Source organism: Lolium rigidum, chromosome 6 (genome assembly GCF_022539505.1).
Source record: "Lolium rigidum isolate FL_2022 chromosome 6, APGP_CSIRO_Lrig_0.1, whole genome shotgun sequence".
Lineage (NCBI taxonomy): Eukaryota > Viridiplantae > Streptophyta > Magnoliopsida > Poales > Poaceae > Lolium > Lolium rigidum.
This window is the reverse complement of record NC_061513.1, coordinates 223,881,079-223,898,880: the sequence shown is the minus strand read 5'-3', so window position 1 is coordinate 223,898,880 and position 17,802 is coordinate 223,881,079. Positions and strand designations below refer to the sequence as shown.

The 17,802-nt window shown below is 41.5% G+C and overlaps 1 protein-coding gene across 2 annotated transcripts; it reads right to left on the bottom strand.

Annotated features, from left to right (window-relative positions):
- LOC124659776 (la-related protein 1A) lies at nt 1–8,456 on the bottom strand. 2 transcript variants are annotated; one of them, XM_047197591.1, is made up of 14 exons: nt 8,199–8,456; nt 6,181–6,751; nt 5,926–6,088; nt 5,474–5,564; nt 5,306–5,377; nt 4,670–5,220; nt 4,056–4,125; nt 3,252–3,353; nt 1,969–2,282; nt 1,727–1,870; nt 1,557–1,620; nt 1,084–1,229; nt 886–990; nt 1–442 (listed from the first exon to the last, which is right to left on the bottom strand). In XM_047197591.1, exons 1-14 carry the CDS (start codon nt 8,439–8,441, stop codon nt 253–255), a joined length of 2,826 nt encoding a protein of 941 aa, XP_047053547.1. In that variant the 5' UTR covers nt 8,442–8,456; the 3' UTR covers nt 1–252. The 2 variants fall into 2 exon arrangements, with proteins under 2 accessions (XP_047053547.1, XP_047053548.1); XM_047197592.1 differs by having other exon boundaries at nt 1,727–1,867.
- Nucleotides 8,457–17,802: the final 9,346 nt, after the last annotated feature.

The window sequence follows — 17,802 nt, the reverse complement described above, 5'->3', positions numbered from 1 at the left end:
TGTCTTTTAACTCTATAATTGGTCTATTTAATGAAGGCAATTATTTTATCTCTATGTACAACTCCCACAATGGTACCAGGAAGATGTAAAAAAGAAGAGAAAAAATCCTGGACAGGCTACAAAAGTATTGGCAGGGGAGAGCAAAATCTGCACAGGGACGAGTCTACTCAAATCCTCAGTTTACACCAAACAAAAAGGTTGCTACTTTCTCCTTTGTAGGATCGCCACCAAAATTTCATGCCTAGGTAGGACCTACTTAGCCTCAGCCTTGCTATGGCTTGCCACCGCTCCACTCTTGCTGCTACTAACACCGGCTTCTTTCTGTGCCGCACGCCGTGCCTTGAAGTCCTCGATGGTTCGGAACTCCTCCTTTAGGAGCCTCTCCAACTCTGGATGCTTATTTATTGGGCTGCTATCCTGCTTTCGGAAATGATGAAACGCCCTGGTCCAATTTGCCAAAAGAAAAGTAAGCCGCAAAGAATGATAACCTTACAACGGCAAAGAATGGTCCAATTTGCCAAAAGAAAAGTAAGCAAGCTGAATTTGTCATGAAGTTATATTTTGTTATTCGCCCTTTTTGAGATTCCTCGGTAAGAAATTAGGAGGCACCAAGGCTATATCAAGTTTGAAGTACAAAGTTCAGCTTTCATTTAGCAACTTTAGTAAGTATGTGTTATGTTACACATATGATATCCCCTAACAATGAAGTTGTAAATAAATATTAGATATTGCAAGCACACCACTGAGTTGCCACAACTGGTTATTCCTTCACCGAGAGTAAAAAACAGATACATAACAAAAGTATCAGCAAAGAGTGTGTGGTGTTGCATTTCATTATTAGAGTCTAGTAACAGAGGAATGCAAACAAATAGAGCCGCCAATTACCAGTATTTTTCAAGTCCATAAAGATCACCCTTCTGGTAGAACTCAAGTGTCAGCTGCTCAAAATCTTCATATACATTACGCTGGAAGTTCTTTTCCAAACCATAACTGCAAAAATAATTAAATGGTAACTGATCCTGCTCTACAGAAAATGTAATTAAGATTGAGAAGCCTATTATTAAAAAAGTATATGGTCCATACCTATAAAATCTGAAGAGACACTCAAGTCCATATCTGTAACTTGCTGTTGCATCATCTACTGCGAAGTTCTTAAAATGCTTGTACATATCTTCATTAAAACTCTCTCTCAGATAGTATGACCAAAAACGATAGAGCGAATTCATTTCCTGCACGCCATCAGATGCACACAGTATGTAAGTAAAACCGTGAAGTATCTTTCTGAGGATATAACAAGAGCATGATACTATTTATCAAACAAAACATAATTTTCCATCTCGAAACATAATTAGCAAGCGACAAAACATCAATGAGATGTCAGAAGTTCCTCATGTTAACCAAAGAAAATGAATCCTGAGAAACAAATATTACAGTTCAACGTAACGGTTAAATTTGTCCCGCTTTATAGATACATTACTCAGTTATAAAATGTTTTTCTTCAATGAATAACAATTAAAGTTGCTGTAGCAAGAGGAGTATATGAGAGGAAGCTGCACCTCGCTCAACCCGATTCCTAACTTCTTACGTTCAGCGATGCATCGATTTTTGAACTTATTGTACCTACACAAGCAAAGAACAAAAGCATCACCATGTCAATCTTCGGATGAAAGGTAGGAATGGATGACACTGATACATAATACTTAACAGGAAATTAGAAGAAACTTACCTTTGTTGTTGGAATTTATTTTTCTCCAGTAGCTGATGACTTGGGTGCTGAAACGGTGGGAAAGATTTAGGCACGGAACCAATAGGTGAGCTCCCAGTTGGAATTCCATGAGGAGACGAGCTCAGCTTTGAACTTCTATAGCTACTAAAAAATAAATAGTCACTCAAACAACGGTAATACGAAATAATAGTGATGAGGTTGAGTTTTAGTGAAAGAAAACTCCAACTGATTACAAATCTAACCTGTGATTTTCTGGAGTAGATCCATAGAAATATCCAATTGAATTGCTTGGGGGGCTTTCTGATATACCACCATAGTGAGATCTGCTATTGGGACTAGTCGCAAAATTACCAGCAAAGAACCTCTGTTTATGTGAGGTGTGCGTCTTCCTATTGCCTTTATTTTGCCGCCTACGCGGGATAGGTTGTCCACCTTCTTCAATACCATTAGTTCCAATGCTAACATGGTTCCCTTTTGCTCCACCAGATTTAGAATCCATGTCTGCAGCATCAGCCTGGGAACTCCTCTGATTATTAGTGTGCCGATCATGTACACTCTGAAATCAGAAGTAACAATAGAATATTAGCATCAGCAGTTCCAAATTAATACAATTGGACAAGTAATTTAATATATATGTGTGATAAACCCAAAATGATAAAATCTGTTGTCGACATAGAAGGATTATCACAAGTACTATAGCAGCGCAGGTTTTGGAGACAACAAGAAATGCACAACTCAGCTCAAATCTGGTCCAAGCCAGCTTGATTAAAACTCAAAGTTCAAGCACAATTTCTGCTTTCAGATGTTATTGCAACACTTCATTCAATTTCAAACTATTGCCAATTATAAATATCAAACATGCAAACCAAATCTGTAACTTATTAGCCATTCCGAAATATGAGATGGCTGTTGACAACTCAAAAACTGAAACATCACACCTAACAACATTTACAATGATAATACCATTGCCTTACTAAATTTTACTGCATAGTTCTAACACTAAAATTCAATAGCTAGAAAATGTATCAACATCTCAACTCTCAAGAACAAATATTTTGACAAATGAATTCTAAAAATAGCATGCAATCCCAAAAGGTACTGGCTATGTCCCCAAAAAGATAAAGATTAAAACAGATTAATCTATTGATGTTCAAGGAATGATAACGTTAGATATATTAGAAAACAACTAAAAAGATGAATCTGACTGTTCAGATGGAACGGTCAATGACGGATCTCTAACCAGACAACTCATCTAAAGTAACAAGGGATAGATAAGGTTCATTAAAATTCCAAAAGTCAAAGCTCCTATTTTCGTATGGAAAATTCATGAGAAAACAGCATCCCTAAAGCAGAGCTGATGTACTTGTATAAAACTGAGCAGGAACTTCGTAATAAGTTTGTACGAGTGGATGACAGTTCTCAAGATAACACAGCATCTATTTTATAACCTTTTATTGGCTCCTAGAATGGAAATACAATATTGATGAATGATAAACTTTAAATCATCTTCGCTGTAACATGTCACCTCATAATAATATAAGGCATCATTTATTTTTGATGCTTCCTCTGTTGAAAATGCTTGAGATATACTAGAGGAAGTTCTGTCGTCCTTTTCTGATCTAGTATCCTGTGAGGCAGATAAGTGAAACAAGACCTCAGGAGATAGCGAAAGAATATAAGATAGACAGGATTTCAAATAACACATTGACTAGTAACATACTGAAAGACAATTCAATCAGCAAAAGCTTCTAAGGGAGTACATCAAAATAAGAAGTTTCAGCTAGAGATTGACTATCAGCCTATAACCAGAAATCCACAAGGCCGCAGCAAGTGAACTGATTCTTAATGTCATATTTTCGAATGGAAAAACAGAACAGTACCAAATCTGACAAACTAATTCATGTTGATGGTCTGTAATATCAGCGAATTACACAATAGCAATTTAATAGGTAGTTTACACTTTCAGGCCCACATCAATGTTTCTTCGAGAAATAAGAAATATAATTTCTGCTCTGAAATGGGCATTGCATGAATGTCCTCTCTTCATAAAGCAAATGCCAAGAACGTAGAAATATAAGAAGTTTGGTAACAAGCAACTCACATACATCACTTGCTGAAATATGCGAACCTAATCGAGGTACGAACTCTTCGAGTTTGTAATACGTTAGTACAGCAAAGTGATATAAAGTGCATCAACTTATATGTTTGTGGTTCATACTTCATCTCCAAGCACAAACAGAGTGAATGGATGAGAATGGATGAACCTAGGGAGCTAAAGGAAACAAATCACCAAACAAAACCAGGAGCATGGAATATTTTGAAACCGAACCTGCGTAACGATTATTAGCCTATTCACTTCTTGGTCGTCAACAAAAAAATCGTCATCCTCATCATCAACCCTGCTTGAAACAAACATATTGCACACAATTTCTGCTCAATATAGGTACATAAGAGATGATAAGTCACAATGAGCAATATAAAGAGCACACAAATAATCAAAATGAAATGTTGGTCGTCTGAAAATAAATACACAGGCACCTAGAACCCCAAATATGAAAATAATAACGTATGTGCATTCAACACAGAACATTTTAACTGCTGCAAAAATTTGAACTGAATATGATATTATTGCGCTAATGTGTCATAATGACATTAAAATCCATCATCTAACATATATTTAGTTCAACCAAGAATTGATTGCAGCTTAATTTACCTTCCATTTTCGCAGGTAACAGTAATATATCATGTTACATAGATCGATCACAAAGAAGCATAGCTATACAGTCTACTCTCACAAAGGTATGTGATACATACTAGTGTTATTATAGCTATTCTGAATGATTGTACGATTTTACACGGTTGCTTAAAGGGCAACTTACATTACACAGTCAGAATCATAATGCATGAAATAAATCCCAAGACCGTATACCATTTGAAGTTCACCTTTTGTGTGAATAGATATCATCGCGTGAATGTTCCGCATGTTCCAATTCTAGTTCCTCATCAAGCATGAATGTGCTTTGATCCCCACTGAAGCTAGGGGATTCATTTTGCAAATCATTACAGAAACCTCTTTTGCTTTGAGAATCAGGTACTTTCATCTTTGTGTTTACTTTCCGAACTTTAACATCACCAGTTCTAAAAGAAGCTTCATGTGTGCGTGAATTCACAGAGGATGTGCAAATGCTCTTGGGCTTTCCACCAATAGCGATGGCAGAGAAGTTCTTATTCAATGAAGAGCTATGTACATTGTTACGTAGCTGTTCATCAGGAACTATTGCGTCAGTACCAATAACATTTATGTTGCTTTTAATATCTTGAGGATGAGGCTGGCTCTTTTGATCTTCAGAATAAGCATCCTGATTTGAGAAGCTGCCAGTATTGCTCTCAACCATGGTATTATCCATACTGGCAGTAGATGATGGACTCTGAACAGATGTTCCAGATAAAGAAACCCACTTTGACCAATCAGAGCGCCTCCTTATCTTGTCATCCTGGTATTTGGTCAGTAGAATCAGATAAACCAATTCCAGACGCAACAAGGACATAAACAGTAACAGCTGATATACACATAGCTACCTGAACTTCTAGAAGACTTGAGCTTGCCAATGCATCTACGATGAGATGGACATCCGTCGTAATTCTCTTCAGCTACAAATGAGCCATGCAATAACAGAACCAATTTTTAGAAGGTAAAACGAAAAAAATATGATCTCTGAAAAGGCAAAATATGCATAGAAGGCATACTCTATTGAAGTCTGCAACTTTTGAAATTGCAACCCAGCCATGATCGTCCATTAGAGATTTCAAGAAACCATCACGATCCAGATTAGTATCACTGAAAAAACACCATAATGAGTAAACAAAACTGTATGATGTACATACTATGCTGTTAAAAGCACGTTCAGTCATCCATGATATGTCACACAGGTGTCAGATTGTTCTATTTAGACTGCAATAGCGACGTTTGCATGTATATTGTATAATAGCGAAGCAACTGTCAAAGCAAACAAGACTATCTGTGGTCACATATTCTGAATGGCGGCATGCATACCTAATCTAAATTACTTAGCAGGCCCATTGAAATTACATGAGAACCTTACCAGCACAGTGCTAAACTCATAGGCTCATTTATGCTTGTCATGCTTCCTTTAGGGAAACCTCGGGATACAATTAAACAGGAGAAAATAATTATTTACCTAAAGTAGTACTCCACTTGAGTTAATATTTTAGCTCTTAACTCAGCCGCTTCAGGAGATAAAACAGGTGGAGGAGCTGGTTGATTTTGGACAAAACGTGGTGGACCTCTCATTGCCTCCATGGGTGGAGCAGGCATGTAATAATACATGGGAGGCATAGGCCCTGAGGTAAGAACATTATCAGATAACAGATCATCAAAGGCTGCAGCATACCAAATAAGGAATGAGATGCAATTACAGTGAGTACAGCATTACCAGGGAACGACGGCCCATTCATGTACCCAAGAGTAGGGGGCAGATGAGCCATTGGTCTGACAAAAGTTCTTGGCCCAACACCATGTGGTACACTTGGGTTTTCACTCGTACCAAATGCCCGGGGATTATGCCAATTGTGGTTAAAATGTCCACGGCCTTCAACGCCAGAATGGGGCCTAGCACCATGAGTACCAACAGCAGGACGCCAAGCATGAGGGTCTCCTCTTGTCTGTGGAGGCATTGGCCTGTTACCTTCATTGCCACCAACTTGATCAACTGAAACAAAAGGAGGTGTAGCATTTTCGAATCCAGACTTGCCAACATTTGGGTCACGATTTGGGACCGGAACAGCAAAAGGCTGGTATGGATAGTCGTGTAGCATCATCGGATTTTGGAGAACAGGGTAAAAAAAAGGCTGCCCTGGATGTTGGTGATACGGCATTGGTGCCGGGTATGATGGTGCATCATTTGCACCAGGGGGGCGTCTCTTGGGCCCATTTTTATGATGTGCTTGGTGACTCTTGTTGATATTTCCGTGGTGGCCATCGAACTTGTGCATACGGTTAGACACCTAAAAGAAGTTGCACCCTTTCAATCAGAGTAAATCAGGATAGGGATAGTACAGAAAGAATGCATATAGGAACATAGCATGGAAAACTGCCTGTATAAAAACAGTGATAGAAAATCTGTACTCAAAGGCTTAGATATTTTTTGCTTATTTCTAAACCATTTGAGATTCCCAGAACGCACCGTAAAAACATTATCTAACTATTCTGCCAAAAGAAGGTGGTTCAGTTAGGGACACCTTTCAGACAGGGCATCTGTGTGATAGCAGCCCAACAATGAATCCTTACTTACAAGCAAGATGGCTACATTGGTAGGTGGTGGCTAGGGAACTGTTTGGAGAGTCGTTGTATGATTGGCTGGTCAAACTCAACAAAATCCTAAGAACGGTGTGATGGCTACAGCGGTAGCATATAAATTCACAGAAACCCAACTGTGGAATAGAAAACAAGCACTAATACTAAGATATCCTGCATATTAACTTAACCCATTCATCAGTAACCTCACCATCAGGGCATAGCGATTATTATTGATATTTCTACCTCCAGAAAAGTAACAGACTTCCATTGACAAGGGATATACAATCTACTATCAACATAATCGAAAAAGACTAGGCAGACAAGTTGAGCAGAGCCCAGAAAGTTGGAAAGCAATTTATACGTACTGGTTCTACAAACAGCAAAGCATTATCGTCACCAACAAAAAATGCTTACCCAGACCACAGTGATGGCATTAAAAGAAAAGGCATCATATATCTACCAAAATAAGCAACCTCGGGCCATTCCATTACTACCTACATACACTACAAAGTAAATAAAAGAATACCCAATACCAGTTTGGTACCATAATGATAATGGTTAATCTTGCAGTAGTACTAAAATAGACTACAAAAACAGGTTACCCCAATATACATAACCACAGAAACCCAATCGTAGAATAGAAAACAAGCACTAATACTAAGATATCCTGAATATTCACTCAACCGATTCGTCAGTAACCTCACCATCAGGGCATAGCAATTGTTATTGATATTTCTACCTCCAGAAACGTAACAGACTTCCATTGCCATAGGATATACAATCTACTACCAACATAATCGAAGAAGACTAGGCAGACAAGTTGAGCACAGCCCAGAAAGATGGAAAGCAATTTATACTTACTGGTTTTACAAACAGCAAAGCATTATCGTCACCAACAAAAAAAAGTGCTTACCCAGATGACACTAATCGTATAAAAAGAAAAGGCAACATATATCTACCAAAATAAGCAACCTCGGGCCATTCCATTACTACCTACATACACTACAAAGTAAATAAAAGAATACCCGATACCAGTTTGGTACCATAATGATAATGGTTAATCTTGCAGTAGTACTAAAATAGACTACAAAAACAGGTTACCCCAATATACATAATGTTAGCAAGCATATCTCCACACCAGTTGACGTATCATACCTGCGTTGGAGATGGGGGCGCCAGGTCGCCGCCGCCAGCATTGGCCGACACAGGCTTCCCCGCGGGCTCGACCTTCTGCCTGGCCTCGTCCAGCGCGGGCCACGAGTCGGCCCCCATGACCGCCGCGTCCCCGGCCAGGGGCGGCGGCGTGGTCTTCCTCCACGGCGAGGCGGCGGGGCCGCCCGGATCCGCTACCACCTCCGGCGCCGCACCGGCCCCTCCGCCCACATTCGGCTCCTCCATCCCCGGCGCCGAAACACCCACCACCGCGGAACAGAGCACGGAGACCACGGGAGACTAAGATTTAAGGCCCGCCGCCGCCGCCGCCGAGAGCAGGCAGGGGAGAGAGTAATGGGGTGTTGGGGGAACTTAGCTTAGGTGAGCTTGGGCTAGGCTTAGCCGGTGATTGGTGCAGCCATGGGGCCGGCGCCGCCGCCGGCGTGGTAGGGAGTGTGGTAAAAGGAAGGTTTAGGGCGCGGAGGGCGACTAGGGTTTTGGAGTGGCGAGAGCGAGGGTGGGGAGGTGCGTGCGTGAGGTAAGAGAGAGAGAAGAGAAGGGCAAAGTTCCGGTATGGATGGGGACCTGCACAGATTTGTTTGAGGAAGATTTTATCCGGATTCGGGAGAGGCTGGGTGGGCTCGGGCCCAGCTGACGGTGGATGTCTCACTGACAGCAACCCTGGCCAGGGAGATGATTGTGATACCTTCCCCTCGGGTCTGCATCATATTTGAAAGTGTCAAAATAATTTGACAAAAAATTCTACATGTACATCTTCGTAGTATCTGTGTCTTCATCAAGTTTCACAAAAAACTAATATATTTTGTGATTTATGTAAAAAAGAGAAAATGTATCTTGTGAAAAGCATTATTCTTAGCATTGAATTTTATCTTTTTTTACACACGTCACATGATAAGTCGATTTTTTCATGAGACGACTTTATGAGCGTGCAGCACGTGAAGATGTACGTACGAATTCTTTGTTTCATTCTTTGAAATTCGAAATTTGTGTAAGATGCATTTCAAACATAGGGCATGACCAACGGTGGTATACACAACTAGATGGTCACCTCCTACTTTTCTTTCAATCCCCTGTCGCCTTGACGTGGCAGGATGATGGCACCCTAATGTCAGCCTATATGTACAAGAAACTTATGATACCTCGAGTGGAATTTTCCTTCTTAAATTATGTGGGATGCTACCGATTATGCAGTTGGCGTTGTGTTAGGCCAACAAGTTGATAAGAAATTAAATGTTATTTACTATGTAGTAAAACACTTGATGGTGCTCAAGAAAATTATGCTACTGCTGAAAAAAAATTAGTTGTAATCTTTGCATGTGATAAATTTGAACCTTACATTGTTTATTCCAAAGTTATTGTGGACTTTTATCATTCATCTATTAAATATCTTATGAATAAATAAGATGCTAAGCCTATACTAATAAGATGAGTTATTCTACTTTAAGAATTGAGTAAAATACATACCTATTTAGAAAGTATGGCCTATATGTCATCATACCTTGTCGGATCATAACCATCCTCATCTTGTCAAGTTTATATGGCTAAAACTGTAGGCGGGTGACCCTGACGATTGCACCAAGACTGGTATCAGAGTCACTCGGTAATCTCAATCATAGAGGCCAAAGTTGCTAATGTATCTGCAAAACATTGAATAGTTATAGAAAGTAGCAAGGAATCCCACATGAACTGGAAGCTACATAAGCACCATCGTGGGTTTTGCTTCCATCGAAGACTCCCAAAGGTGCTATGAAATAGGCGAATTGGTCCCCCTAAACGACGAGTTCCAAATTCAGGAGATGCCAATTTCGAACAAAAAGGAGAGACACCGAAAGTTGTTTACTCGGACCCACCCCTGAGTAGGCATGTGGGCCCGCCCAGATGAAGGGATTTTATCATCTTCAGGTGTCGGGAGGAGTAAAGGAGATTGACACTTCTCATTAGCCTTTTTATTGACACTAGCTCTTTATATAGTCAATTTATTTTTTGAGTATCGTATCGGTAGGCACAGATCATTGGTATTGGATGTATCGTTAGGTTGTGCCGAGTCAAATCAGCTCCGCTGATTTTTTTCCGTTGCAGAAAAGAGATCCCTTACCCTTTCTTTAGCAAATGATGAATATGAAGTCCGGGAGGCTGCGGGTACTATGGATCCTCTGACTCCCAATCGGGTTACCTTCCCGGGTCTCGCCGGTGTTGCCTGTAGGTCGTGATGTGCCTCGAGATGGCCGTCTCCTGTCCCCCTGCTCGTGGGGAATCCGCTCCCGGGGCGTCGCTCTGCTGCGTCTGGCCCGTCCTCTAGGCACCTTTGGAGGGCGGGGAGTGTGACAAAGCTGGAAAAGGAAGAAAGCTTGGGAAGCATGGACTTGAGCCGAAGTCGAGTCGTCAGGAAAGAACGAAAGATAGCCGGTATCACTGCCTTCGCCCGGGGGCCAATACAAAAATATCTGCTGAACAGAGTAGATCCGAGGCCTTCGCTACTTCCCCTTTCCCGAAGATGACGCAGTCGTCGAACTTGTTGGTCAGTCTCATTTTGATCATCCTAGTCATAAAAATAGATTTCGAAAGTATTTTTTTTTAGAATTCTCCTTCGAAATACCATTTTACGGTAACTGAATACGTGTGACAGTTCATCTACGGTCAATGGTCGCATGTACATCCATGTATTTTATGACGTGGCAATGTGTTGACCAGTCTTAGCGATGCCTTTTTTGAAAAGGCCCTCAACAAAATGGCAGCGCAGCCCACCCCGTTTGTAAAAGGTCCCTCCGGTGGAAACTGGGAGGCAAGCATAGGGGCCGCTCCGCTGCTCGGACAGTCTCGCCGCCGACCAGGACGAGGCCAGGGTCCACTCCGTGCTCTGGGGATGTTGGGGGTGATCCGCTCGGAGGAGGTAGAGGCGCGCCACACTTCGGGGAGCCAGGGACCTCGGCGATACGACCATGGATGGTGCAGGGTTGCTGGGAGTGGCACGGCCGTAAGAGCGGCGCTCGACGGAGGGTCCACCGATGTCGAGGAGCGCCAGCCGGTGTACCTTTACCACGCACCAGTCAACTCCGGCCCTTGCCCTCCTTGAAGGGTTCGTTGCATGGAAAACAAAAACTTTCTACCGCAAAGACGAACAAATCCAAGATCTAATCTATGGAAAAGCCAAGATCTAATCTATGAGATTGGAGCAACGAGATGTATGTGAGACTAACCCTTGAAGATTCCAAAGCCTACGAGATCAGATCTCGTTGTTGATGTGGTCGATCGTCCCGGTGCTGCAATCCGGCAGCACTTCCGTACTCGGTCGCGCGTACGGTGTCGATGAAGCCCGTCCTCTCCCCGTTCCAGCGGGCAGCGGAGGTGTGGTAGATCTCCACGGAATCCCAGCAGCACGACGGCGTGGTGGTGGTGGTGGAGAAGAAATACTGCAGGGCTTCGCCTAAGCCTGAGCAGCGTATGGAGGAGGAAGAGAGGGGGGCGGCTAGGGTTGGATGAAGGGGGGCCGTGGCCGGCCACCCCCTCCCCTCTTTATATAGGTGTAGGGGTCGGCCTAGGGTTTCCCCTAGGGCCCACCCTCCCCTTGGCCGACGCATGAAGGGGGAAAACCCCTCCCCCAAGTGTTCCCCTTTATCTCTAAATTAAGCCTTTTAATTTTTAGAGATAGATTCTATCTCTAGATTTAAACAATTTAAACTAGAGATAGATCTTATCTCCAAGGGGGGCCGGCCTGGGCCCACATGTCATAGTGGGTAGGACCCACCATGCCATGTGGCACCTATGTGGTCCCTCCCGGGGTGGTGGGCCCACTGGTCACCCTTCTAGAACATTCTAGAAGCTCCGGTCAAAACACCGGAACTTTCCCGAACCCCGGAAAATGACTTCCCATATATGAATCTTATTCTCCAGACCATTCCGGACCTCCTCGTGATGTCCTGGATCCCATCCGAGACTCCGAACTAACTTCCGTCTCCATCTCATACTCCGAATCTACTTATGCGACATCGAACCTAAAGCGCGTCACCCTACGGTTCGTGAACTATGCAGACATGGTCGAGACTCCTCTCCGAGCAATAACCAATAGCGGGATCTGGAGATCCATAATGGCTCCCACATATTCAACGATAACTTAGTGATCGATTGAACCATTTACATACGATACCGATTCCCTTTGTCACACGATACTTTACTTGTCCGAGGTTCGATCAGCGGTATCTACATACCTTGTTCAACCTCGTTACCGACACGTACTCTTTACTCGTACCGTGGTATGTCATCTCTTGTGATCTAATCACATGCTTGCAAGCTATTCAGACGACGTGCCACCGAGAGGGCTGATACGTCTCCGACGTATCGATAATTTCTTATGTTCTATGCCATATTATTGATGATACCTACATGTTTTATGCACACTTTATGTCATATTCGTGCATTTTCTGGAACTAACCTATTAACAAGATGCCGAAGTGCCGGTTCCGTTTTCTGCTGTTTTTGGTTTCGAAATCCTAGTAACGAAATATTCTCGAAATTGGACGAAACGAAGACCCAGGGGCCTATTTTTCCACGGAGCTTCCAGAAGACCGAAGAACACACGAAGTGGGGCCACGAGGTGGCGACACCACAAGGCGGCGCGGCCCAGGGGGGCCCGCGCCGCCCTATGGTGTGGCCCCCACGTTAGCCCCCCGATTCTGCCCTTCCGCCTACTTAAAGCCTCCGTCGCGAAACCCCTGAGGCGAAAAACCACGATACGGAAAACCTTACTGAGACGCCGCCGCCGCCGATCCCATCTCGGGGGATCCCGGAGATCTCCTCCGGCACCCTGCCGGAGAGGGGATTCATCTCCCGGAGGACTCTACACCGCCATGGTCGCCTCCGGAGTGATGAGTGAGTAGTTCACCCCTGGACTATGGGTCCATAGCAGTAGCTAGATGGTTGTCTTCTCCTCATTGTGCTTCATTGTTGGATCTTGTGAGCTGCCTAACATGATCAAGATCATCTATCCGTAATTCTATATGTTGTGTTTGTCGGGATCCGATGGATAGAGAATACCATGTCATGTTAATTATCAAGTTATTACATATGTGTTGTTTATGATCTTGCATGCTCTCCGTTTCTAGTAGAGGCTCCGGCCAAGTTTTTACTTTTAACTCCAAGAGGGAGTATTTATGCTCGATAGTGGGTTCATGCCTGCATTGACACCTGGGACGAGTGACGGAAAGTTCTAAGGTTGTGTTGTGCTTGTTGTCACTAGGGATAAAACATTGGCGCTATGTCCGAGGATGTAGTTGTTGATTACATTACGCACCATACTTAATGCAATTGTCTCGTTGCTTTGCAACTTAATACTGGAGGGGTTCGGATGATAACCTCGAAGGTGGACTTTTTAGGCATAGATGCGGTTGGATGGCGGTCTATGTACTTTGTCGTAATGCCCAATTAAATCTCACTATACTTATCATGCCATGTATGTGCATTGTTATGCCCTCTCTATTTGTCAATTGCCCGATCGTAATTTGTTCACCCAACATGCTTTTATCTTATGGGAGAGACACCTCTAGTGAAGCTGTGGACCCCGGTCCATTCTTTAATACTGAAATACAAATCTGCTGCAATACTTGTTTTTACTGTTTTCTCTGCAAACAATCATCTTCCACACAATACGGTTAATCCTTTGTTACAGCAAGCCGGTGAGATTGACAACCTCACTGTTTCGTTGGGGCAAAGTACTTTGGTTGTGTTGTGCGGGTTCCACGTTGGCGCCGGAATCTACGGTGTTGCGCCGCACTACATCCCGCCGCCATCAACCTTCAACGTGCTTCTTGACTCCCTACTGGTTCGATTAAACCTTGGTTTCTAAGCGAGGAAACTTGCCGCTGTGCGCATCACACCTTCCTCTTGGGGTTCCCAACGGACGTGTCAACTACACGCATCAAGCAAATTTACGGCGCCGTTGCGGGGAGATCAAGACACGCTGCAAGGGGAGTCTCCACTTCTCAATCTCTTTACTTTGTTTTTGTCTTGCTTTATTTTATTTACTACTTTGTTTGCTGCATTATATCAAAACACAAAAAAATTAGTTGCTAGCTTAACTTTATTTATTGTCTTGTTTGCTATATCAAAAACACAAAAAAATTAGTTTACTTGCATTTACTTTATCTAGTTTGCTTTATTTACTACTGCTAAAATGGCCAACCCTGAAAATACTAAGTTGTGTGACTTCACTAGCACAAATAATAATGATTTCCTATGCACACCTATTGCTCCACCTGCTACTACAGCGGAATTCTTTGAAATTAAACCTGCTTTACTTAATCTTGTTATGCGAGAGCAATTTTCCGGTGTTAGTTCGATGATGCTGCTTGCCCATCTCAATAATTTTGTTGAACTATGTGAAATGCAAAAGTATAAAGATGTAGATGGTGACATTATAAAATTAAAATTGTTTCCTTTCTCATTAAGAGGAAGAGCTAAAGATTGGTTGCTATCTCTGCCTAAGAATAGTATTGATTCATGGACTAAATGCAAGGATGCTTTTATTGGTAGATATTATCCCCCTGCTAAAATTATATCTTTGAGGAGTAGCATAATGAATTTTAAACAATTGGATAATGAACATGTTGCTCAAGCTTGGGAAAGAATGAAATCTCTCGGTTAAAAATTGCCCAACCCATGGACTGACTACTTGGATGATCATCCAAACCTTCTATGCAGGACTAAATTTTTCTTCGCGGAATTTATTGGATTCAGCTGCTGGAGGTACCTTTATGTCCATCACTCTTGGTGAAGCAACAAAGCTTCTTGATAATATGATGGTTAATTACTCTGAATGGCACACGGAAAGAGCTCCACAAGGTAAGAAGGTAAATTCTGTTGAAGAATCCTCTTCCTTGAATGATAAGGTTGATGCTATTATGTCTATGCTTGCGAATGATAGGACTAATGTTGATCCTAATAATGTTCCATTAGCTTCATTGGTTGCCCAAGAAGAACATGTTGACGTAAACTTCATAAAAAATAATAATTTCAACAACAATGCTTATCGGAACAATTCTAGTAATAACTATAGGCCATATCCTTATAATAATGGTAACGGTTATGCTAATTCTTATGGGAATTCTTACAACAATAATAGGAATACACCCCCTGGACTTGAAGCCATGCTTAAAGAATTTATTAGTACACAAACTGCTTTTAACAAATGCGTTGAGGAAAAGCTCAATAAAATTGATATTCTTATTTGTAGAGTTGATAGTCTTGCCTCGATGTTGATCTTTTGAAATCGAAAGTTATGCCTAATAGGGATATTGAAAATAAAATTGTTACTACAGCAAATGCCATCCAAGTTAGAATTAATGAGAATATAAGATTAATGGCTGAAGCTGCGTGCTAGGTGGGATAGAGAAGAAAATGAAAAACTAGCTAAAAAGGAAAATGTAGCTAAAGTTTGGACTATTACCACCACAAGTAATGTTGATTCTTCATATTTTGCTGCACCTCCTACTATCAATGGTAAAATAATTGGTGTTAGCAATGCTTCTACTCCTAGTGCAAAGCGCGCAAAATTACCTGAAGCTGCTAAAGCTAGCTGAAGCCACTTGTGATAAAGCTGCTGAAATTTTTTCCAACCTTGGGGATGATAATCCCATTGCTTTAGATTGTAATGATTTAGATTTTGATGATTGACACATCTCTGAAGTTATAAAGTTCTTGCAAAAACTTGCTAAGAGTCCCAATGCTAGCGCTATAAATTTGGCTTTCACAAAACATATTACAAATGCTCTCATAAAAGCTAGAGAAGAGAAACTAAAACTTGAAACTTCTATTCCTAGAAAGCTAGAGGATGGTTGGGAGCCCATCATTAAAATGAGAGTCAAAGATTTTGATTGTAATGCCTTATGTGATCTTGGTGCAAGTATTTATGTTATGCCTAAAAAAGTCTATGATATGCTTGACTTGCCACCATTGAAAAATTGTTATTTGGATGTTAATCTCGCTGATAATGCTAAAAAGAAACCTTTGGGGAAAGTTGATAATGTTCATATTATGGTTAACAATAACCTTGTCCCCGTTGATTTTGTTGTCTTGGATATTGAATGCAATGCATCTTGCCCCATTATATTGGGAAGACCTTTTCTTCGAACCGTTGGTGCTACTATTGATATGAAGGAAGGTAATATTAAATATCAATTTCCTCTCAAGAAAGGTATGGAACACTTCCCTAGAAAGAGAATGAAGGTACCTTATGATTCTATTATTAGAACAAATTATGATGTTGATGCTTCATCTCTCGATGTTACTTGAGTTACACTTCTGCGCCTAGGCGAAAGGCGTTAAAGAAAAGCGCTTATGGGAGACAACCCATGTTTTTACTACAGTATTTTTGTTTTATATTTGTGTCTTGGAAGTTGTTTACTACTGTAGCAACCTCTCCTTATCTTAGTTTTATGTTTTGTTGTGCCAAGTAAAGTCTTTGATAGAAAAGTAAGTACTAGATTTGGATTACTGCGCAGTTCCAGATTTCTTTCTCTGTCACGAATCTGGGTCTATCTCCCTGTAGGTAGCTCAGAAAATTACGCCAATTTACGAGCATGATCCTCAGATATGTACGCAACTTTCATTCAATTTGAGCATTTTCGTTTGAGCAAGTCTGGTGGCCTAATAAAATCCATCTTTACGGATCTGTTCTGTTTTGACAGATTCTGTCTTTTATTTCGCATTGCCTCTTTTGCTATGTTGGATGAATTTCTTTGATCCACTAATGTCCAGTAGCTTTATGCAATGTCCAGAAGTGTTAAGAATGATTGTGTCACCTCTGAACATGTGAATTTTTATTATGCACTAACCCTCTAATGAGTTGTTTCGAGTTTGGTGTGGAGGAAGTTTTCAAGGGTCAAGAGAGGAGTATGATGCAATATGATCAAGGAGAGTGAAAGCTCTAAGCTTGGGGATGCCCCGGTGGTTCACCCCTGCATATATTAAGAAGACTCAAGCGTCTAAGCTTGGGGATGCCCAAGGCATCCCCTTCTTCATCGACAACATTATCCGGTTCCTCCCCTGAAACTATATTTTTATTCCGTCACATCTTATGCACTTTGCTTGGAGCGTCGGTTTGTTTTTGTTTTTTTGTTTTGTTTGAATAAAATGGATCCTAGCATTCACTTTATGGGAGAGAGACACGCTCCGCTGTTGCATATGGACAAATATGTCCTTAGGCTCTACTCATAGTATTCATGGCGAAGTTCTTCTTCGTTAAATTGTTATATGGTTGGAATTGGAAAATGATACATGTAGTAACTCTAAAATGTCTTGGATAATTTGATACTTGGCAATTGTTGTGCTCATGTTTAAGCTCTTGCATCATATACTTTGCACCCATTAATGAAGAAACACTTAGAGCTTGCTAATTTGGTTTGCATATTTGGTTTCTCTAAAGTCTAGATAACATCTAGTATTGAGTTTTGAACAACAAGGAAGACGGTATGGAGTCTTATAATGTTTACCATATGACTTTTATGTGAGTTTTGCTGTACCGTTCATCCTTGTGTTTGTTTCAAATAACCTTGCTAGCCTAAACCTTGTATCGAGAGGGAATACTTCTCATGCA